This window comes from Monodon monoceros, unplaced genomic scaffold, assembly GCF_005190385.1.
Source record: "Monodon monoceros isolate NGI ecotype Baffin Bay Population unplaced genomic scaffold, NGI_Narwhal_1 Super_Scaffold_3, whole genome shotgun sequence".
Classification (NCBI taxonomy): Eukaryota; Metazoa; Chordata; class Mammalia; order Artiodactyla; family Monodontidae; genus Monodon; species Monodon monoceros.
In genome coordinates this window covers 66,272,875-66,296,466 of record NW_021703780.1, presented here as the reverse complement: position 1 = coordinate 66,296,466, position 23,592 = coordinate 66,272,875, and the positions used below count along the sequence as shown (strand labels likewise).

Below are 23,592 nucleotides of genomic sequence, written 5' to 3'. Positions count from 1 at the left end.
CCAGCTTTTGTTGGAGGAGCCTCAGGGCATGAAGATCCTCCCAGTGGGATGTAGAATAATGGACATGTTACCGACTTCTCCCTGGGGGCCAGTGTCTGTGCCAGACTGTCTCCTGTGAGTTTCATTGCAGCCCTGTGAGGTGGGAACTATGACCATTCCCTTTTCACAGATGAGGAAACTGAGGCACAGAGAGGTTGAGTCCCTTGCCTAGAGCCACATAGTAAGGGGTGGAGCCAGGATCTTAACCCTAGTTATCTGGCCTGGAGTCTGTACCTGAACCACTTCTCACAGTGAAGCCAGCCAGGCCCCCACCCTAAGGAACTTGTATTTTAGTGGGGAGACAGATGGTAGACAAGGAAAAGGGACAAAGATTAACTAAATACCGACTCTGATGCCTTGAAGGAAAGAAATAGAGGGCTATGAAAACAACTAGCAGGAGGGCCAGGGAAGGCCTCTCTGAGAAGGTGGTATTAGAGCAGACACTTCAGCCTGAGGTGCCAGCTACACAGAGCCAGGCCCAGGGAGCAGCCAGTGCAGAGGCCCAGTGGTGATAGTGACTCTCCATCCTGGTGGAGCACCCGATCCTCTCGGGGCCTGTTCAGAGATGGGGCAGGTCCCAGAGGGAGTGGGGTGCCAGGTGGGGATCACAATCCCACCACTGGCCCAGAACTTTGGGGGTGGCCTCTGGGCCCATTTTCTCCATGGAGAAGGACTGGTAAGGGATTTTTCTCCCCCTGATTCTGTGTGCTCATTGGTCTCGGCAGGTAATGGTTTGGAAGAGTAACTTTGATGTTGTCAATTACGGAGAAGTCCTAAGAGTGCAGAGGCCCCCGGCCACGCTGGCCAGCTCCTCCAGGACTCTGGTAAGTGGCTTGACAGGCATATCCTGAGCCCTGTGACTGGTGGGCTGGGTCATGGTGAATAGCACTGGGCTCGGGGGTGGTAGGGGTGCTGCAGGTTTAGGCCGGTCCCAGGGAACAGACCCTGGTAAGATCTCATCCTTTACCAAAAACTTAAGTGCTTGTGGTGCTTTGTTTCAAATCTGGAATGAACACATAAGACATGAAGAGGCTGTTAGCGCACACTGCTGGGTGCCTAGGCCCTGTACCGTCTGGTGGGGGACTATTTCCATGCTGTAAGCCGTTGGTTATTTGAGGCCTGAGGAAAGGAAGGACCCATCCTTTGCTGATCCTTGAGCTTGATGTCGGATTCCTAGAGGGTGTGGGGCCTGAAGCCACAGCTGGGACAAATGGGAAGGGCCTCATTCCTGTTGTTTTTACTTCCTTTTTTTTTTTTTTTTTTATTTTAACCACGGAAAGGAAGTTCCTCAGCCACAAACCATTTTTAGTACCTTTGTTGGTAAAAGGGCATTCAGTGTTCCTGAATTAAAATAGTTAATATTTTTTGGACAAATATCTGGGGGAAAAAAGATAACTGATACCGTCTCACTGAATAAGGTCACATTCAGCTTTGGCTAAAATAAACGGTGAAGCCAAGGAGGTGGAACTGTGAGGGTTGTAAGCTCCAGTGGCCTCAGGCTGCTTAAATCTCTCCCTCCTGGACCTTAGAGGCAGTGTGGCCTCTCCCACACGCGGAAACTGGCCTGAACAACAGGAAGCGGCTTGCCCAAGGTCCCCAGCAAGTCAAGGTTGGCCCAGAATAGAACCAGGAAGCCTCTGAGTCCATCCCGGGGCTTTCTTTGGCTCCAGCAGAGGGCCCTGCCCCGCCCACACCCCATCCTGTGTGTTGGGGCTCCCTCTAGGAACAGGCCAGGTTGGGATTTAAAGCTTTTCTTCCAAGGGTTGCCCTTGGCCCAGAGGTTTTGTTCTCCCTCCGCATTTGCTAAGGAGTGGCCGGTTCTCAGCGTTTGGGTTTGTTGGGGGGCGCGGGGAGGGGATGGCTGGGTTGCACGGTGGTGTGCTTGCTGCCATTTCATCTTCCACCTGGAAAGGCATCTTCCAAACTGTGGAGTTGGGATCCTCTGGGGTCCATGCCCACTCCCCGACAGCTTCCCGTCTCTTGGGTATTTACGGCGAGCCAGGCCCTGCCGAGGCCTTTACGTGTACTGCCCTGTATGTTCCTTACCTCATTAGGATGAGTGGGTAAAGTTACTGCGCTCATTCACAGAGGAGACACCTGGGGCTTAGTTGCCTGCCTGGTGCCTGGACCTGGGGACCCACCATGCTGGTCCCTCTGAGCAGGGCTGAGTAAGCTAGAAACTGCAGGTGGCAGAGGGCTGCCTGGAAGCTCTTTCCCACCCTGGGGGAGGGCCCTGCCACCTGTCTCTTGGGAATGGTTAGTAATCACCAGCAAGGGGAGAATCCCATGCTCCTTTTCTTGTAACTACTGAGAAAGTAACTTGGACCAGCTGCCTCTTGTCCCTTCAGCCCTAGCTCAGAGACGGGGTGTGGGGCACCCTTGCTTCCCATAGCTGTGGGGCCTGATCATCTAGGATGAAGGATGTGGGGTGGGGAAAGCCAGCAGGACAGGGCAGGGTAGGGCCTGGGTGCTCGAACCATCAGCCAGGCTCAGGAAAACCATTTGTTCCCGTATTCCCCTCAGGCCCTCTGCCCAGAGGGCATCACCACGTGGGGCTCAAATTGGGGAAGGGGTGTGGTCCCAGGTAAAGCACCCACTCTTTGCAAGCCTCCACTCTTTGCAAGCCTCCGTTTCCACGATGGGACCCGAATACACTCACAGGCTCTGAGGACCCCATGTGTGATGTAGGTGACCTCTGCTAACCTATGAAGTGACTTGACTTGTTAATGCTGAAATCATTCTTCGTTTGGGGCTTTTTCCTCATTTGTCTCAGGCCCCTTTGAGACTCTGACGTGACCTATAGGTCCTCCTCCAGACGCACTATGTCCACACACGCATACCACCAGTGTACCCTTTCAGGGGCTGCTCTGATCTCAGGACTCCCAGGTCAAGAGGAGAATTGGGGAGGCTGTTTTGTTTTGTTTTGTTTTATGTATGTAACATAAAATTCACCATTTTGCCTATTTTTAAGCATACAATTGAGTGGCATTAAGTACATTCACACTGTTGGGCAACAATCATCACCATCGTACACAGAATTTTTTCGTCTTCCCAAACTGAGACAAGCTAGTCAGCATAGCACGGCTCAGTGGCTAGGTCTTCCCCTGAGTTGGGAAGGCAAGCTGACGAGTATGGTCTCGCCCGTCCTGCACCAGGGCTTCCCTGGTGCCGAGATAGTACTGGTGACCGATTCTGTGGCCGGCCGGGGTGTCTCAGCTCCTCAGGGAGCCCAGGAGCTGTAAGTTCAGGGAGCCCCCACCCGTCTAGCTCTGTCCACATTACCATCCTTCCAGCAACCCAGGGGTTCTCAGCCTCGGCACATCGATTCTTTGGGCCAGATGAATCTTGGCCCAAAGAAATCCTGTTCATTGTAGGATGTTTAGGAACATCCCACTAGCTGCCGGTAGCATCCCCTGCCCCCAGTTGTGACAGTCACAAATGTCTTCAGACATTGCCAGATGTCTCCTGGGGAGCAGCATTGCTCCCAGTTGGGAATCACTGCAGTAACTCTTGCCTCGGAGTGAGCCCAGAAAGGGGGCTGCTGCAGCAGCAGGAGGAGGGTGGGAGTGCGGGCATGGCTGTCATGGTGGGAGGAGCTTAGGGGGGGCACTGAGGACTCTGGAGCCTGTGCTCCTGCTTGATGGGCCAGATCTGGGCTCCCCGCCCCCGCAGCTGTGGCCCAGGTCTCTCAGCCTGACTTTCTAACACAAGCCCATTTTGTAGAAATGTCGTTTGGCTCATCAAACTGTGGAATCTTCCATGAGTGATGGTAAACAACAAAAAAGACCTTGAGCAACTTGGTTTTCTTCACTACACTTGGAGTGTATTCTTACCCTTCCTGCCTGCGGGCTTCCCGGGCTCTACGGTAGTACCTTGTGAGTGATTTGGTGGCTTGGCTTCTCAGAGAGCCCACGAGCACCACCACCGTGCCCAAGGATCTCTCAAACCTGAAGGCCCCTACCCCTTCAGCTCTGTCTGCACACTGGGTCTCAGATTCTAATGCCGCACGAGTCACTCCTGCACGTTTGGGGATTTTAGGAAGCACATTGGACCAGGTGCTGGATCTTGAATTCTGGACCACATGCCTATTAGAGTTTGGCAGTTTAAAGCCAGAGGGGCAGACCATGGCAAGGGCAGCCCTGTGAGCCTGTGACAGCCCCTGCCCTGGACCCCTGCCCTGACTGTGGCATTCAACTCCCACTCTTGGAATGAAGGCCATCCTTGAGCCCACTCTGAACAGAGCTCTGTTCACTGCCGGAGCTATTTTCAACCTCTGGTTGAAATTCACAGCTTATTTTTAGACACATTTCATGTTGAAAAGCAAAAGCCATTTCCCAGCCCTTCAGAATGAGAATAATGGGTTCCATTTTCCCTCTATTCTTGGCTGAGTTGCGATGAGGAGGGATTTCAGGGCTGTGGCTGGGGAGCTTTCTCTGCTTGGAAGCCTGCAGAGGAAGGACTCCAGCCCGTGCACTGGGCTGAGGGTGGGCAGGAAACTCCGTGGTCTGCCCCACGACACGCTGCATGGCTGGAGGAAGGTTGCAAGGTTTCAAGCAGATGAGCCGCCTCCCAGAGGGGCTTGTGTGGGGCCCCATGAGCTGTCTGTGGCAGGGGCTTGTGCCGGCGTTTTCAAGGGGCTCCTGTTTAGCTCTGTTCCTGCTACAGCCCTCGTCCTCTCGCCCTCTCTGCACTCATCCTCACCGTTCTCACTCCCTCCTGCTGTCTCTGCTTTTTGGTCTGTCCGAGGCTATGGACCACTGTGTCTTGGCTGACCTTGGATTTGGCATGTGCCCCCCAAGTCCCAGCCGCCATAGCTAACTTCTACCTCAACCACAGAAGCGTCGTAAAACCATTTTTAATAGCAAAGATGCATCTATTCTGATATAATCTTATTCTTGCCCTCTCTTCAAACATCTGAGAGCCTGTTATGCAATTGAGAAGGAAGGTTGTGCTGGGTGGGGCGGGAGCGGAAGAAGGCCGAGTTCTAGGTAATTCAGTAAAACTAAAAAACCACTTCCTGAGCTCTCTGGGCTGGCTGCCCTCCAGTTCAGAGAACCTTGAGGTCTAGGGCCGAGGGCTTTTCTCCACTCACCTCAAATGGGGAGATGCCAGGTCCTCCTTTGGGAGATTTCACGAGGTGGTACGTGCCAAGCAGGCACTTGGAACCGTGCCCGGCATGTGGCAAGTGCTCACCAAGCTTTAGCTATTTTTAAAATGTTCCTTTTCCTCCTCTGTCCAACAGAGCTAGGCGAGTCCCCTGCCCGGGCAGGGGACTTAATGTGCTCCAAACCTGCTGCGGTGAGGGACAGCAGGCGGGGGTGGGGGCCCTTCTGACCGGGTCACATTTGAGGTTGACTCCGCTCAGCAGACTGTCCCTGTGAGGTCCACTGTGGCTTCTGGACTCTTGCGGGCATCAGTTGTGCTTCCTGATGAGTAGCCCAAGTCCTCTCTGCTCACAGACACAAAAGCAAATCCATGAGGTGGGTGGAAACAGGCCTCTTTTCCCCCCCTCACCCCCTGCTCCTCAGGGCGTGCTGCCCAGGACCCCCTGAGCCTCAGTGCTAGGACTGTCCCCAGGAAGAGGAGGCCAGGTTAGCCGAGGATATCTGGTCCAAGGCCTCAGCCTTCCCTAAGGATGGCCTGTTTCTTCTTCCTAGTTTCTCTGGTTCTGAAGGGGGAGCCCCAGACACCCCCTGTGCCCCCCTTCAGCTCCCACATTTCCATTTTGGGGTGCTATACAGAGTGGGCTTGACTTAGGGATTCTTGGGCCCTGATCCCTGGCGCAGAGAGCCTTGGCACTGGATCTTGCCCCACTCTGAGGATCTGGGAGTCCCAGGTGGCGTTTGCTCAAGATCTGGGTTCTCATGCAGGCACCTGGACTGAGAAGTCATTGGGTCAGGTTTGGGGAAGGGGCCCGTTTCCACCTGCCTCATAGATTTGCTTTCTCGCTTGGGAACTTGGATGACTTGGGTCTTTTACTGAGAACACACATTTCTGGCTGGCATTTGCTTTTCGTAGTGAGGAGAAGTGTGGGTTGGTAGATGGGGCATTGTGAACCCCAAGTGTCTTAGAGGGGAGCCTCTCATTTCTCCACTTGAGGCCAGTTCTGGCTCTGAGTTCTCCAAGCTGTTGCAAGGGGCTCTTGGCAGCAGATCCTCAGTCAGAGGATGCCAGGCACACAGGCATCTTGGAAAAGTGTTGGTTTCATGGGACCCAGACTCCTAACACATCGGCTGACCTTGCCTTGGGCTCGGGGCATCTGTGGGGATCGAGATTTGCCTCTTAATGTGCTGGGGGCTCTCACTCTGCTGCACCCTCTGGCTGAATAGCTGGCCTTCCACAGTCTCCTTCATCCATGTGAACGAGAGCCTGGTGAGAAACACAGGAAAGCAGATGGTCCCTGGCCCCTCCCAGTACCTTCTTGCCTGGTTTGGCCATTGTTGGGCCTGGCAGGGCCTGGGCCTTGGGGGCTGACTTAGGAACAGTGGGGACTTTGTTTTCATGTTTCCTGGGACTTAGTGGATGACTCCCATGGGATAATTCATTCCTGCCCGCTGTGCTGCACAGAGGAGAAACCTGAGCCCAAAGGTCACCTGCTGGTGAGTGGCCCAGGTACCAATCAAGCCTGTGCCCTTGGGTCTCAGCCCTTTTGTTAGCAAAAGTAAGAGACCCTAGACTGGAAACGATCAAGAGGTATTCTCCCCATTTCTCAGTGGGCATCCTAGCCTCCTCAGCACCTGGGACAGATATGCAAGCCCAGCACAGGACAGACCCTGGTGACTCAGAAACAGCCCTTCGTCACTTTTGTGTTTGTGCACTTGTGTTGAGTCCTGGCAGCACCGCCTTGGGGCCTCTGGTGTCTGCATGCCCCTCACCCTTGGTGAAATTTGACTCCCCGTTGCTGGTCCCCGTTATTCCCCCCACTAAGACCCCGAGGTTCCTTTTCTGTGAGGTGTCTCCAGATCACCTGGAATGGCCTGGGGCTGGGCACAGTACAGGGGAACAATAAGAGACCTGGCTGGCCAGGTGCTTCCCGTGGTGAGGACAGCAATCTTACGAGGATGGCTGTACTGGAGAGGATTCTCGGGCAGCCCTACTAGGGAAGTGGATGATGCTGGAAACTTCTGGCTCTGGGAGCCACTTTAAGAGCTTGGCTGACAGTATTGCCCCTGTATCCTGTTCCAAGCCGAGGCTGGGGCCTGGCTGGATGTGGCACATCTCTCCTGTAACCTCAGACAGGTCATCTGGATTCTCTGTATCGTGATTTCTCTTCCCAGAGTACATTACTTCTCTGGGCATTTTCCATTTTACCGGCTCACTCTGCAAAAGACCATCCTGCAGGGGTGAGGGGAGGGCAGGGCAGGGCAGCCGCCGCAGCCTTTGCTGACCCTGGGCGATAGAGGTGCTCAGACAGATGCCTCACTCCACACTCAGATTGCATTTTCCCCACCTTTACCTGAATGGAAGTCATGGAAAGTGCTCTAGGTTTCTTAGTTTCCATGGGAAGACAGAGGAGACTAGAAATATAGAAGATTCAATATTTGTCACCAAACTGCGATATTTAAAGAAAGTTTCCTGCTTGAAAGAGAGCACCCTTGGACAGTAGCTGATGGGTAACGTGGCTGTGCATAGTCGAGGAGCACCAGATATTCGACGCCCCTAGCAGAGGGGCTTCCTGGGCCCAGGGATCAGAGTGAGGGGCTGAGCCCTCCCCGCTGACCTGTTGTATCCAGTACTGGGAGGCAGGAGGGACGCCCTCTCCTTTCCTTCCAGAGGCTACAACTGACTTACTGGGAGGTGGGTCAGGGCTGCTACCAGGCACATGTTAAATAATTACTGTGTTTACAAGAAGGGAGGGGGTTGCCTTTGACAAGCACGAGAACAATGTTTGCAGAAACGCATCAGGCAGAGTTACTGGGCTTCCTGGCAGTGGAGTGAGGAGACAGGCCTTTTAACATTTGACATTGATTGCAGCAAGCCTCTTGCAGTGGTTCTCAAACTTTAGTGTGCATCAGAATCACCCTAAGGGCTTGTTAAAATTCAGCTTGCCCCATCCCCAGAGTGTCTGATTCAGTAAGGAATTTACATTCCTAACAAATTTCTAGGTGACGCTGATGCTGCTGGTTGGTTGGAAAACAGTCTAGCCGATTGACACCCTGGCATCGCGGGCAGGGAGGTGGCTGGAAAGAGTGGAAAGAGAGAGTGAGTCTCTGTCCATCTTAGCATGTTTCTATGGCTCACGGGGCTACAGCTTGGGAGAGGCACCTGGAGAATTGGTGTCCCTTCAGCCCAGTTTGGAGCATTGTAGTCTTCATCCTTCCAGAAGAGGAAGAGCGGTGTGGTTGGTTCTGATCGTGGTGCGGTGTTTAAAGAAATCCCAGTGCTGCCCTTTAGGCTCTTTAGACCTAAAGGCACTCTTTAAACCCACTGAGCTCTGTTTACAACTGGGCAGGCAGATGTGTGGTTTTATTCCCAGCCAAGGACATCAGTTAGAGGATGGGACCCAGGGCAGCCCTCCGTGGGCCTCCGCCGGGCCTGTCATCCTCTCTCAGCTCCTATCCTGGCCATTAGTGCTGCTGCATCAGTTCAGTCATCAGTGCTTGAATCCATGTTCTCCAGGCCACCTGCCTCCTGCATTGTCCTTAGTGTCCACCTCTTACCTTGCAGATGGGCGTGCCTAGGTCACCTCCCATCCTCCAGAGTCTGCTGGGTCTTTAGGGAAGCTGGCAGGTGAGTCTCTGACACCTGAGCTTGAGACGGCCTGGGTGCTTGTGGCCCAACATTTTAACCCCCAGGTGGAGGTCTTCTTTGTAGAGCCTTTTGGGGAAGTGCCTCCAGGTAGCAAGAGCAGGAACAAGCCCTGAAACAATGATGACAGCAGTGGCACCAAGAGGATGGGGCTGTGGGATGGGGCAGTAACTGAACTCCCTTCTCTGAGCTGCCCTTTTGAGGGGCTGATGGTAGTTTCCCGCCACTGGAAAATTCCCATCCCATTCACAAGGCCCCTATCCAGAGGAGAATGGCACAATTCTTAGGAAGGAAGGCCTATGAATGACTTAAACCAACAGGGGACGTAGTCTCAGAAATCCAGGGCAAGATGTATTAAGCTAGTCACAGTGTGGAACCCAGACAAAGCCTGGACGCCCTTGTGTCCAGCTCTGCATGCATCGGGACACACCCGGTGTGTGAACCTGTTCGCTCACACACACCTGTGAGAGCTCTCATCCCTTTCAAGGGACTCAGAGCTGTTTTGGGTTTCTTTTCCCCCTGGCAGCCAAAGCATGGGTTCAAGGTCAGTGGAGATTCCACAGTTGCACATGGGGAATCGAGCCCAAATCACAGGACAGTGGGGTCCTGACATTGTGGTGCTTTACTACAAGGCACACACAGCCCTGGGCAGGGCACACCGCATGCCTCAGAGTGCCTTTGTTTCAGCCCTGGGGCCACTGCAGTGATGCTACCATTTTGGTGACAGCGATGATAAACATCCACAGCCTGGTTAGGCCACGCTGACAAGTCCCCTCTCCACAGAGAGCCAGCAGAGGCCATGCATGCGAAGTAGAGAGGGTGGCATCTGAGAGCTAGCCTGTCTGCCTGCCTGCCTGCCTGCCTGCCTCCCTCCCTCCCTCCCTCCCTCCCTTCCATGCTGCTTTCAAACCTAGAAACCTGAAAATGGAAGAAATGAGCCACAGGTGGAAATAGACCCAGTTGCTTAAATCTGACTGTGATTCTTTGGCTCTACCCCTTTGTTCCCCAGCAGAGCCGTGCTCCTCCTTTTAGTCTCTTTGCAGATGGCACCTCCTCCGTGCAGCCTTCCTAGGAAGGATAGCAGCTTGTGAAATCTTCCTGGTCCACCTACCCAGAGCTCTGTGCTTGGTGGAGCAGCCCCTCTCTGCCATGGTCAGTTTTTCACAGGCCGAACTTGTTGCCCTGGAGGCCCGGGACCTTGGTCTCCATGTGGTGCCCAACATGCATCTGTACACCTGAGCAGAATGTTCAGGAAATCAGAGTTCAGTAGACACATTCTGCTGTCTGTGGGCAGCGTGGGTTGAGTGTGTGAGGCTAGAGGCAGGCTCTGGCGTTTTCCTTTTGCCGTGTTTGATGGTCCCAGGCTAAATGAAGGAAACCACTTTCTCACCTGGTTTGTCAGTTTGGGGGCAGGTGGCAAGGGGTGGTGTGGGCAGTAGAGGGTGGGAGAATCTACATGTCTGGACTAGAAGTTTTAGTCCTTCTTTTCATTTTCAATGGAAAAAATCCCTTTTCAGCTTGTATTTTCCAGATTGGATGGCAGCGTTGCCCATGTGGTGTAAGGGTGTTGGATAATGTGTGTGTTTATGTTCTCATTGGTTACCATGGAAAAAAATCAGAATAGATGGTTTCCATGGAGATTATCTTAAAATTAGTTTCTTTGAAGGTCCGGACATTGCTGCAGGGTTCACTGAATGCTCTTGGTGCCATCGGGGCTTTCTCTATGGCAGGGCCAAAAGCTGGTCTGAACGTTTGTGGATTCAGCCTAATCTGCCTCCTGTGCTTGAAACACCAGAGTGGGGGTGATCCTGTGCCTCACCTTCCTCCTGGGGTCCCGCTTGCCTGGCCTCAGCTCCACAGCTCATTCAAGTAGCCTGGAGCTTTTATTTTTTTACCAACAACAAAAAATACCCTTTGTATTGTGGAAATTTTCAAGCTAGCACAAAAAGTAGAGAGAATAATATAATGAACCACCCCCCCCATGTGTCCTTTACCTAGCTTTAGCATTTTGCCGATCTTATTTTGTTCATCGCCTCCCACCCTTTTTTAGAAGAGTTGGAATATTTTTGTTTAATCCAGATATGTTACCCTAAATAAAGACTTTTCTGGGTTAAATAACTGCAGTGCTCTTATCACATCCAACAAAATTAATATTTCCTTAATACCAGATGCCTAGTCCATGTTCACATTTTTCTGCATTGTGTCAAGAATATTGTTTTGTGCTCTTTGTTCAAATAGGGACATGGGAGCCTTTGAAAGCCCACGTCTCCCCTTCTCACCACGGTCCTGCTACGCGGAGAGGTTGAGCGCTCTTAGCTTAGAGCTGCAGTTGGGCCGGGCCAGGCGGAGCCTTGGGGCTCCACCCTCCCACCCTCCCAAGGGAGAGTTGTGTACTCTGAGCTCCAGGACGCCCGTGTCCCAGCCTGGAGATCTGTCAGCGCAGGTGGGCCAGCTACTGCCAGCTGTCCTGGGGCAGGCGTCCGCTGGGGTGCGCTGTCCCTCTTCACAGCCTGCAGGGGGAGGGAGGGAGAGGGGTGATGTAACCTTGATTCACAACAGCTGTGTGCAACTTCATTTTCCAGGAAAGAGAAGCTGTGAGACACCGGGGTTGGGGTGGGGGGAGGCAGCCTCCCTCAGCTCCTCCCTGGGCAGCACCAGGGTGAGGGCTTTGGCTCATCAGAGGCCCGCCGCCTCTGTGGGGTAGGCAGAGCCGGTCCTGGTTATCTGTCTTGACAGGCTCTGCTCCTGTCCTGAGATGCTGCACAAAATATGAATTGCCGAGTGGTGGGAGTGGTGCCCGGGGATGGTTGGTGCCTCTAACACTCTCCATTGAACTAAGTGCAAGGAGAGTTTAAAATAGCCAGCCTTTGTTCCCGAGGTTTTAAAAATTCAACTCCAGTAGTTACAATGAGCTGTCTTCAAGTGGATCTATAAATAAACTGCTACTGTTCCTCTTTGTCACCGAGAGCTTTGGCGGCTTCCAGAGACGTCGGCTCTGCCGCTCATCTTCATTAGATGCCTCTCATCTGTGGGGCAGCTGCGGCCATCAGCAAGCCGGGCTGACACGCAGAGTTTGTAATGACAGCCACACGTTCCCTTTTAAAGAGCCACAGTGCCAAGCCACAGTGCCCCATGATCGACTACACAGGGAAAGATGTAACTTTGCATTGGAGAAACCTGGCAGGGAGGTCAACATCACCACTGATTGAGGTCAACATCACTGATATATAAGACCTGTCCGTGTGAGCCCTGTGGTGTCATGCATATAGCTTTTGTGGTGCTCTTGTCAAAAATGCATAACCTCACCCCAATTGTGAGAAAACATCAAACAGATCCAAACTGCGGGACATTTGACAACAATACTGACCAGTACTCTTCAAAAATGTCAAGGTCATGAAATACAAGGGAAAACTGAGGGGCTGGACAGATCGCAGGAGACTAAGAGAAAACTGAATGCAGTGTGGGATCCTGGATACATCAGGATCCAAGGACATCAATGGGTAGACTGGTGAAGCTCAAATGGAGCCCTTCCTTGGTTTGGTTAATGGAAAGGTCCCAATGTTAATTTCCTGGCATGACCATTGTACTAATGGTTATGTAAGACGTTAACACTGAGGGAGCCTTGGGGAGGGATATATGGAAATTTTCTGTACTATTTTTTGCAGCTTTTCTCTAAGTCTAAAATTAGTTCAAAGCAGTTTAATTAAAACAAAACAAAACAAAAACAACAGTCAACACTTAAGCTTTATCAGAAGCCTTGATCTCCCGCCTAGGGTGTCTCAGTTCAGGTGTTTGTGGTGGGGAGGGCAGGTGTTTCTGTCTCAAGGTAGGAGGTAACAACCTGAGCTACTTAGCACCCAGCCTGGAGTGGGCCCTTAGTGACGTGTGTGGAGCTGAACTGAGCAGGAGCCGGCCCTACAGGAAACAGGTCGTGTTCAAAGGGAGTTCTTACAAAGGTATTGGTCAGCAGCATGGGGACCGCAGGGCGGCGTTGTCTGCTTGTGGACGTTGTCGTTTCTCAAAATGCTCCGGAGGTGCACCCTCTCCAGGAACTCTGGGCAGACTGGCAGCAGATGCTCTGCAGCATCGCCTCCTCCTGAGGCTTCCCTGGGCTGTGTGGAGGACCCCGCCACTCTGCCCTGCCCTGTTCCTTCTCATCCGTGTCCCTGAGCCCTGGGCTCTGCCTTGCTACCTGTCAGCGTGTTTCTGGCTGTACCAGGTGTGATGACCTGGAGGGCTTCCACCCCTAAAGCTTGGGTTGGTTTTCCTCCACGCTCAGAAGCAGGAGAGCCAGGACCTCCCCTGGGCACAGGAAAGTTCTCGCTGCATGATGGTCTGCTTGCTTTCTCATGGCTGCCACCAGTTTGCAACTGCTTAGCCTTCCTCTCCCCGTTTCGTCCTCCCCCGCTTCTCCCCACAGCTTCCCTCACGTGTCGTTTCAGTAGGACAGTCCTCCCCTGCCCTACTTTTTTCTCCTGGGGGCATATCTGGACATTGGAATGACTTCCTGTTTCCTGCTTCTTACCAAGGCCGTCCTTTCACGCCTTTGAAACACATTTAGCTGTATAAGTCAGCCCTCTTGTGTGAGGAGAAATACTTGGAAACCAAGTATTGGAGAGCACGTCTGGGGAGTCAGCAGGAGATGGCTGGGGTTGAGCCCAGGAGTGGCTGACATAGCCCTGGGGGTGGGAGCCTTGGTCTTGCTTTGGGCCTGAGTGAGGAGACGGGGGTTCCGTGGTTTGTGCATTTAACATCTCCCACATGCCAGGGAGGCCTGTGACCCACACAGGTGTAATAGGATGACAGAGGCAGCTGTGGCCCCTGCCTCAGAGGGACCCTCAGGAGAGGACTGTGAGGTGAGAAAGTGGGCCAAGCTGCCTGTGGTCTCGGTGCCTGGACGGCACTGGTTCTGTGTGAGGAGACCTGGGTCAGGCACGTGGATCCCTCATCCCCCAGGTTAGACCCATCCTTTGACCGCTTCACAGTTCTTAGTTCAGAGGACACCCTGTCTGCTTCCCGTTGGTGGGAGCCTGGGGTCACAGGGTGGCTCTTACACTGAATTGGGATCTGTCATCTTGGAGAGTCTGATTGAGTTCAAAGGAAGCTGTCCAGCCCCATCCCCCTGAGCCTCTTGGCTCACTGTCCTTGGGAGCCTGGTGTGGGGAACACGTGGAGGCACCCTGCACATTCATACTCTAGACAAAAGCCAGCAGCGGTAACCAAACCCCACACACATACTTGGGCTGGCTTGGAAGAACATTGGCAAGATTGCCAAACAATTAGATGATTTTAAGAAACTAGAATTCCTCTTGGGTTCAAGGCTATGTTTAGAACCAGAAGTTTCCTCTCTTGTTGGACTCCAGGCCGGAACCCTAAATTATAGGACAGACAAGGCTGTAGTAGATCTAGTCCACAAATATGTGCGGGGAATACAGTACCAGGTTTCTTTTGAGCTTTGATTTGAGAAAACAGCTGTGTCTATTTCCACTTGAGAAGCTGGCGCTGAGCAGAGCCCAAGTGAGCTCTGCTCTGTCCCCTGCTCTCCTCGCCAGGGCCAGGTTTAGCAGACAGGGAGGCAGGCGAACTGGATGCCTGTTAACTTTCCATGAGGCAAATTGTCAAAGCCAAAGGCCTGAGGTGAAAACCAAGGAACGTCTGTGTCTGTGAATCTGCACCCTTGCTTAGCAGACTATGTGATGAGCAGTTCGATGAAAGATTAAGTTGAAAAGATTCAACCATGGTGTGTGTGTCTGTCCATTTCTTCGTTTTGTACTCAGGGTCTATACTAGGAGGGTAACTGGTGAGACAGTCCAGATCTTGGGCCTGGGTCACCTCTGGCTCCCCTCTGGCCAGACCCAAGCCTTGGACCAGTTAGTTCCTAGATACTTTTGTCTGTTACAGAGTTTTAATTTCTGGAGCAGGCTGGGCAGGGGGCAAGGTCCGGTGTTAGAGACTAAAAGAGAAGGAGAAATTTCCATCGTAAGCAGGTGTTAATAATTGACCACCCTGCCCAACTAGAGGGGGGCATTCTGTCAAGTCAGCTCATGACATCTTTATGGTAGAACTGCAGCCATTCCTGGCTTCTAGCCAGGTGTATGTAGACCTCACTTGCTCATGACTGTCAAACTGTGTATGGACCCCTAAGCCGCTGAGACCTGAAGTTCCATAGACTGGGCAGCTGCTGCTTGGAAAACCTTGCTTGAGACATCTGCTAACAACTGGGGAGTCACTGAAATGTGACTCTGACCTTCTGCATTTGGGAACCATCATCCCCAGACCAATGGTGGACCTCACGGGCCTGACCCACGGTCTTTAGCCTTGGGTTTTGCCCACTGGTAATGTCCTGCGGCGAGGCAGTGATTTTCACCTTGAGTGCAGAGTGGCAATGATGGGTAGTGTCAAGTGCAGTGTCATGTGATGGGCCTGTTGGGCCCGTGTCAAAATCCTAGGGGCATTTTGGTTGTAACTGCATCTTTTTCTTTTTTAAGTCAGATTTATTAGTACACAAATAGTAACATTCACCATTTAAAAAAGTGAACCATTCTCTGAGTTTCAACAATCGTGTAATCACCACCATGATCATGTTATAGAATATTTCCATCGTCCCTCCAAATTTCCTTGTGCTTCTTTGTAGTCAATCCAGTCCCTCCACCTCCAGCCCCAGGCAACTACGAGTTTTTTTTCTGCATTTTTCAGAATTTGATATAATTGAAATCGTATAGTTATATGTTCTTTTCAGTCTGGTTTCTTTCAGCTTAATTATTTTGAGATTCACCCATGTTGTTACATTTATCAATAGTTCATTTCTTTTTATTGCTGAGTACTACTCCATCAAATGGATATACAATTTGTTTGTCTGTGAACACTTGGGTTATTTTCAATTTTGGGGCTATTACAAATAAAGCTGCTGTTAACTTTTACATACATATCTTTCTATGGACATATGCTTCCATTCTTTTTGGGTAAATAGGAGTGGAATGGCTGAGACGTGTAATGGGTATGTGCTTAACCTTTTATGTTACTGTCAAACTGTCTTCCAAAGTGGTTGTTCCATCTTGCATTCTCACCAGCAGTGTATGAGAGTTCAAGTTTCTCCACCTCCTCCCCAGCACTTGGGATGGTCAGTCTTTTTAACTCTAAAGCATTGTAATAGGTGTATAAGTGATATCTCGTGGTGATTTTAACTTGCATTTTCCTGATGACTGAGGATGTAGAACATTTTTTTACGTTTGTTTGTCATCTTTATATGTTCTTTGGTGAAGTGTCTTCAAATCTTTTGCCTGTTCTTTAAATTAGTTGTCTTATTGAATTATGAAAGTTCTTAGGTGTTCTGGATACAAGTTCTTTACCAGATATGTGACTTGCAAATATTTTCTCCCAGTCTGTGGTTTGTGTTTTCATCTTCTTAACAGTGTCTTTCAAAGAGCAGAAGTTTTGAATTTTGATGAAGTTCATTGTATTGGCTTTTTCTTTTACGGATCATACTTTGGCTGTCATATCTAAGAAATCTACCTATCCCAAGGTCACAAAGATGTTCTCCTATGTTTTAGAAGAAAAATTCATACCAGTATTATAGTTTTAGGTTTTACATTTAGGTCTATGAATCATTTTTGAGTTACTTTTTGTATACAGTATGAGATATGTACTGAAACTCATTTTTTTGCATAAGGATTCCAATTTTTCCAGCAATTGTTGAAAATACTATGTTATTTTCTCTCTGGTAAGTGGTGTACCATTTAAAAAAATTAATTGGCCATATATCTGTGTGTATATTTCTGGATTCTATTTGTTCACTGATCTATGTGGCTGTCCTTTCACCAGTGCCACACTGTCTTGATTGCTTTAGCTTTAGACTAAGTCATAAAATCAGGTAATGTGAGTCCTCTAGTTTTGTTCTTTTTTTCAAAAATGTTTTGGCTTTTCTAGTTCCTTTGCCTTTCCATATAAATTTTGGAATAAGCTTTTTGATTGCTATAGATGATTTTGGGGAGAACTGGCATCTTAACAACTTTGAGCCTTCAGTACATGAGCATGGTGTATCTCTTCATTGATATTAGTCTTTTCTCATCAGTGTATTTTAGTTTACAGCATACAGATTTTGTACATATGTTGTTTGATTTATATCTAAGCATTTTGTAGTGGGTTGAATAGTGTCCCCCCTGCCAAGAAATATGTCTACATCCTAACCCCCAGAACCTGTGAATGTGACCTTACTTGGTGAAAGCGTCTTTGCCGATGTGCTTAAGTTAAGGATCTTGAGATTAGATCATCTTGTTTTATTAGGTTGGCCCTAAATCCAGTGATAGGCGTCCTTATAAGAGACACACTGGGAAGAGAAGGCCATGTGAAGATGGAAGCAGAGGGTGGAGTTACGCAGCCATAAGCCAAGGAATTCTGGAGCCACCAGAAGCTGGAAGAGGCAAGAAAGGATTCTTAGTGCCTCCAGAGGGAGTGAGGCCCTTTTGATATCTTAATTTCAGACTTCCAGCCTCCAGAACTCTGAGAGAATAAATTTCTGTTATTTTAAGCCACCAAATGTGACAATTTTTTTTTTAGAACAGCCATAGGAAACTGATAACACATTTCATGTTTTTTGGTGCTATTGAAAAGATAATGGCCAAGAATTTTTGGAAAATGATAAAAGGCATCAAACCACAGATCCAAGAAGCTCAGAGAAATGACAAGCAGGCTGAAGAAAAAACAAAAACAAAACAGAACCCTACACAAATTATATTCAAGCTTCTGAAACCAAAGATTAAGAGAAATTCTTAAAGGTAGATAAAGAAAGGAGACATTATATACAGAGGATCAAAGGTAAGAATTACAGAACTATTCTCATAAAACTGCACAGGCTGGAAGACATGGAAGTAACATTTTTCAAGTATCCAAAGAAAAAACTGTCAACCCAGAATTCTATATGCAGAAAAAAAAACCTTTTAAAAATGGAGAGATAAAGACCCCCCCTTTTTTGTTTCCAGACAAACCAAAGCTGAGAGAATTCATTACCAGTAAAGTTGTACTATAAGAAATGTCTCTTTTCTCTTTCTTCCCTTTCTGGGATTTCAGTCACACATGTATTAGATAATTTGATATTGTCCCACAGTTTACAGGTAGCCTGTTCTGTTTTTTTTTTCCCCTATTATGTTTCAGTTTAAGGAATTGGTCTGTCTTCAAGGTCATTGGTTTCTTTTCCTCAGCTGAGCTGAGCCTACTGTTGGACTGGCCAAGAAGATCGTTCGGGTTTTTCCAAAACCTCTTCCCAAACGAACATTTTGGCCAACCCAGTAGTAGCCCAACAAAGTCATTCTTCATATCTGGTATTGGGTTTCTTATTTCTAGCATTTCCACTGACTCTTTCTTATAATTTCTACCTCTCTGCTGAAATTCCCCAGCTGTTCATGCATGTTGTCCACATTTTCCAGTAAAATCTTTAACATATTAATCATAATGATTTTTTCTCCATCTGATAGTGCCCACATCTAAGTCATCTGAATCTAATTCTGCTGATTGCTTTGTCTCTTGACAGTGGGGGTTTTTTTTCCTTGCCTTTTTGAGTGTCTCATAAGTTTTTATTGAATGCCAGACATCATGTTCAGAATAGCAGAGACTGGGGTAAATAGTCTTATCAGGAGTTGATACCTTGTACTTAGGGTGAGGTCTGGGTGTTGGAGGATTTTTCTCAGTGTTCCTGCTCCACCCCCAGCTTTCAGCCTACCCTGGGGTCCTGCCCCTCAGAGGATGTCTGTGTCCATGGTCTTGTCCCTCCCCCAGCGGTAGACTGCCGTTGCTTGTTACCTGGTGCTTGCTAGCTTTGTTGGAGGAATTCTCTGCTGTCCTGGGCCAGTTTCAGTCTTAGGCCCTGTGTCTCAGAAGTAGGGCATTCTCACCTAGAAACAAATGACAATGGAGACATGACGACCCAAAACCTATGGGATGCAGCAAAAGCAGTTCTAAGAGGGAAGTTTATAGCAATACAATCCTACCTTAAGAAACAGGAAACATCTCAAATAAACAACCTAACTTTGCACCTAAAGCAACTAGAGAAAGAAGAACAAAAAAACCCCAAAGTTAGCAGAAGGAAAGAAATCATAAAAATCAGATCAGAAATAAATGAAAAAGAAATGAAGGAAACAATAGTAAAGATCAATAAAACTAAAAGCTGGTTCTTTGAGAAGATAAACAAAATTGATAAACCATTAGCCAGACTCATCAAGAAAAAAAGGGAGAAGACTCAAATCAATAGAATTCGAAATGAAAAAGGAGGAGTAACAACTGACACTGCAGAAATACAAAAGATCATGATAGATTACTACAAGCAACTCTATGCCAATAAAATGGACAACCTAGAAGAAATGGACAAATTCTTAGAAATGCACAACCTGCCAAGACTGAACCAGGAAGATATAGAAAATATGAACAGACCAATCACAAGCACTGAAATTGAAACTATGATTAAAAATCTTCCAACAAACAAAAGCCCAGGACCAGATGGCTTCACAGGCGAATTCTATCAAACATTTAGAGAAGAGCTAACACCTCCTTCTCAAACTCTTCCAAAATATAGCAGAGGGAGGACCTCTCCCAAACTCATTCTATGAGGCCACCATCACCTTGATACCAAAACCAGACAAGGATGTAACAAAGAAAGAAAACTATAGGCCAGTATCACTGATGAACATAGATGCAAAAATCCTCAACAAAATACTAGCAAACAGAATCCAACAGCACATTAAAAGGATCATGCACCAGGATCAAGTGGGGTTTATTCCAGGAATGCAAGGATCCTTCAATATACGCAAAGCAATCAACGTGATACACCATATTAACAAATTGAAGGAGAAAAACGATATGATCATCTCAATAGATGCAGAGAAAGCTTTCGACAAAATTCAACACCCATTTATGATAAAAACCCTGCAGAAAGTAGGCATAGAGGGAACTTTCCTCAACATAATAAAGGCCATATATGACAAACCCACAGCCAACATCGTCCTCAATGGTGAAAAACTGAAAGCATTTCCACTAAGATCAGGAAGAAGACAAGGTTGCCCACTCTCACCACTCTTATTCAACATAATTTTGGAAGTTTTAGCCACAGCAATCAGAGAAGAAAAGGAAATAAAAGGAATCCAAATTGGAAAAGAAGAAGTAAAGCTGTCACTGTTTGCAGATGACATGATACTATACATAGAGAACCCTAAAGATGCTACCAGAAAACTACTAGAGCTAATCAATGAATTTGGTAAAGTAGCAGGATATAAAATTAAGGCACAGAAATCTCTCGCATTCCTATACACTAATGATGAAAAATCTGAAAGTGAAATCAAGAAAACACTCCCATTTACCATTGCAACAAAAAGAATAAAATATCTAGGAATAAACCTACCTAAGGAGACAAAAGACCTGTATGCAGAAAATTATAAGACACTGATGAAAAAAATTAAAGATGATACAAATAGATGGAGAGATATACCATGTTCTTGGATTGGAAGAATCAACATTGTGAAAATGACTCTACTACCCAAAGCAATCTACAGATTCAATACAATCCCTATCAAACAACCACTGGCATTTTTCACAGAACTAGAACAAAAAGTTTCACAATTTGTATGGAAACACAAAAGACTCCGAATAGCCAAAGCAATCTTGAGAACGAAAAACAGAGCTGGAGGAATCAGGCTCCCTGGCTTCAGACTATACTACAAAGCTACAGTAATCAAGACAGTAAGGTACTGGCACAAAAACAGAAAGATAGATCAATGGAACAGGATAGAAAGCCCAGAGATAAACCCACGCACATATGGTTACCTTATCTTTGATAAAGGAGGCAGGAATGTACAGTGGAGAAAGGACAGCCTCTTCAATAAGTGGTGCTGGGAAAACTGAACAGGTACATGTAAAAGTATGAGATTAGATCACTCCCTAACACCATACACAAAAATAAGCTCAAAATGGATTAAAGACCTAAATGTAAGGCCGGAAACTATCAAACTCTTAGAGGAAAACATAGGCAGAACACTCTATGACATAAATCACAGCAAGATCCTTTTTGACCCACTTCCTAGAGAAATGGAAATAAAAACAAAAATAAACAAGTGGGACCTAATGAAACTTCAAAGCTTTTGCACAGCAAAGGAAACCATAAACAAGACGAAAAGACAACCCTCAGAATGGGAGAAAATATTTGCAAATGAAGCAACTGACAAAGGATTAATCTCCAAAATTTATAAGCAGCTCATGCAGCTCAATAACAAAAAAACAAACAACCCAATCCAAAAATGGGCAGAAGACCTAAATAGACATTTCTCCAAAGGAGATATACAGACTGCCAACAAACACATGAAAGAATGGTCAGCATCATTAATCATTAGAGAAATGCAAATCAAAGCTACAATGAGGTATCACCTCACACCAGTCAGAATGGCCATCATCAAAAAACCTACACACAATAAATGCTGCAGAGGGTGTGGAGAAAAGGGAACCCTCTTGCACTGCTGGTGGGAATGTGAATTGGTACAGCCACTATGGAGAACAGTATGGAGGTTCCTTAAAAAACTACAAATAGAACTACCATATGACCCAGCAATCCGACTACTGGGCATATACCCTGAGAAAACCATAATTCAAAAAGAGTCATGTACCAAAATGTTCTTTGCAGCTCTATTTACAATAGCCCGGAGATGGAAACAACCTAAGTGTCCATCATCGGATGAATGGCTAAAGAAGATGTGGCACATATATATAAAGGAATATTACTCAGCCATAAAAAGAAACAAAATTGAGCTATTTGTAATGAGGTGGATAGACCTAGAGTCTGTCATACAGAGTGAAGTAAGTCAGAAAGAGAAAGACAGATACCGTATGCTAACACATATATATGGAATTTAAGGGAAAAAAATGTCATGAAGAACCTAGGGGTAAGACAGGAATAAAGACACAGACCTACTAGAGAATGGACTTGAGGATATGGGGAGCGGGATAAGCCGTGACAAAGCGGGAGAGAGGCATGGACATATAAACACTACCAAACGTAAGGTAGGTAACTAGTGGGAAGCAGCTGCATAGCACAGGGAGATCAGCTCGGTGCTTTGTGACCGCCTGGAGGGGTGGGATAGGGAGGGTGGGAGGGAGGGAGACGCAGAGGGAAGAGATATGGGAACATATGTATATATATAACTGATTCACTTTGTTATGAAGCAGAAACTAACATACCATTGTAAAGTAATTATACTCCAATAAAGATGTTAAAAAAAAAAAAAAAGTAGGGCATTCTCAGTAGTCCTGCCCCTCCCTCAGCCTTTGAATACCTCGATGATCTCCACTCAGGATGGTTTCCTGCCTCTCCCACAAGGGAAGAGGGGCTTTCATCTCTTTTTGCTCTTCCCCCAGTAGCTTAAGGATTTTGTTCTGTAGGCAAGAAGGGTCTTGGTAGGGCTTCGTGCCTTTTCTGTGTCTACTCCCCTCCTCCAGGCCTGCACCCTCAAGGATGTTTTTTTTCCCCCACCCGGTCTTTCTCATGAATGCCCAGCAGAGGTCTGTGGAGAAGACCCTGTGAGCAGGTACAAACTCCCCTTGTATCTGTGGCTCCCAGGCATTCTTCATTCTCACCCTGGCCACTCTCAGCCTCTGCAACTTGTTAACATGCATAACTCAGTTCTTCTCACCCACTTATGTGGCAGTCAGTGTCCCTTCTTCCCAGGCTTTGCCAGAGGTGAGCCGATGCTCACTTTCTGTTTTCCTTGGAAGAGTCTGCCTTTCCTTAGATTTTAGGCTCTGTGATCTCAGCTCTCTGATTTAAGAAAAGTTAAGATCCTTTTAGATTGTTGCTCTTTTTCTTGTTAGGATAGGATTAATACTTCCCCCAACTTTCTCTACCTTAGGCAGAAGCTTCTTATCCACACCTGCATCTTGATGATGAAAAGGTGAGACCATAGGCAATCCAGAGACCAGTTAAGAAGTTATCCCAGATGGATTGATTTCTTGTCACAAGGAAGACCTGCAAGCTCTGCTCTTTTGTTTTTTTGTTGTTGTTTTTTTAATTTTTTAAAAAGATTTATTTATTCATTTTATATTTTATTATTGCTGCATTGGGTCTTTGTTGCTGCACACGGGCTTTCTCTAGTTGCAGCTAGCAGGGGCTACTCTTCGTTGCAGTGTGTGGGCTTCACATCGCGGTGGCTTCTCTTGTTGCAGAGCACGGGCTCTAGGCGTGCGGGCTTCAGTAGTTGTGGCACGCGGGCTTCAGTAGTTGTGGCTCGTGGGCTTAGTTGCTCCGTGGCATGTGGGATCTTCCCAGACCAGGGCTTGAACCCGTGTCCCCTGCATTGGCAGGCGGATTCTTAACCACTGCGCCACCAGGGAAGTCCTGCTGTTTTGTTTTTTAATGAAAATGTATGGGTTGGTTACCCATGTGTTTGAGTGGCTGAAAGCAACCACAGATATTTACGCAATTCCTACTGTGCGCAGTGCTGAGCTCAGGGTGGCGTATGACAGGCTGGCAGCAACAGAAACTGAGGCAAGTAGATTAAACTACTGTGAGAGCCCGGGATCCCACACCAGGGTGGGGACACCTACAGACCCCAAATGAGATTGCCACGAAGTTAAATAGATTCATCTATTCTGAGTTTGATCATTTTTTTTTCTTTTGATGTTAAGATGTTTATATTTGGTACAAGTGAAAGTTGTCCACTTGGTGTGACTTTCTAGGTATGTGTGTTTGGGTTAATGTTGTAATCTTACTTGTGAGAGAACTAACGAGGACCACCAGGCAGGGCCCCTAGTACTCTTGGATGTGGAACAGACAAA

At 47.9% G+C, this 23,592-nt stretch overlaps 1 protein-coding gene across 1 annotated transcript in view; it reads left to right on the top strand.

Moving 5' to 3' along the window:
* The window catches only part of POC1A (POC1 centriolar protein A), a 75,795-nt gene that overhangs the window by 27,925 nt on the left and 24,278 nt on the right, over nucleotides 1-23,592 (top strand). Inside the window, exon 9 of the mRNA XM_029243032.1 lies at nucleotides 765-863. Coding sequence (XP_029098865.1) covers nucleotides 765-863 — 99 coding nt within the window. The remainder of the gene's footprint in view (nucleotides 1-764; nucleotides 864-23,592) is intronic.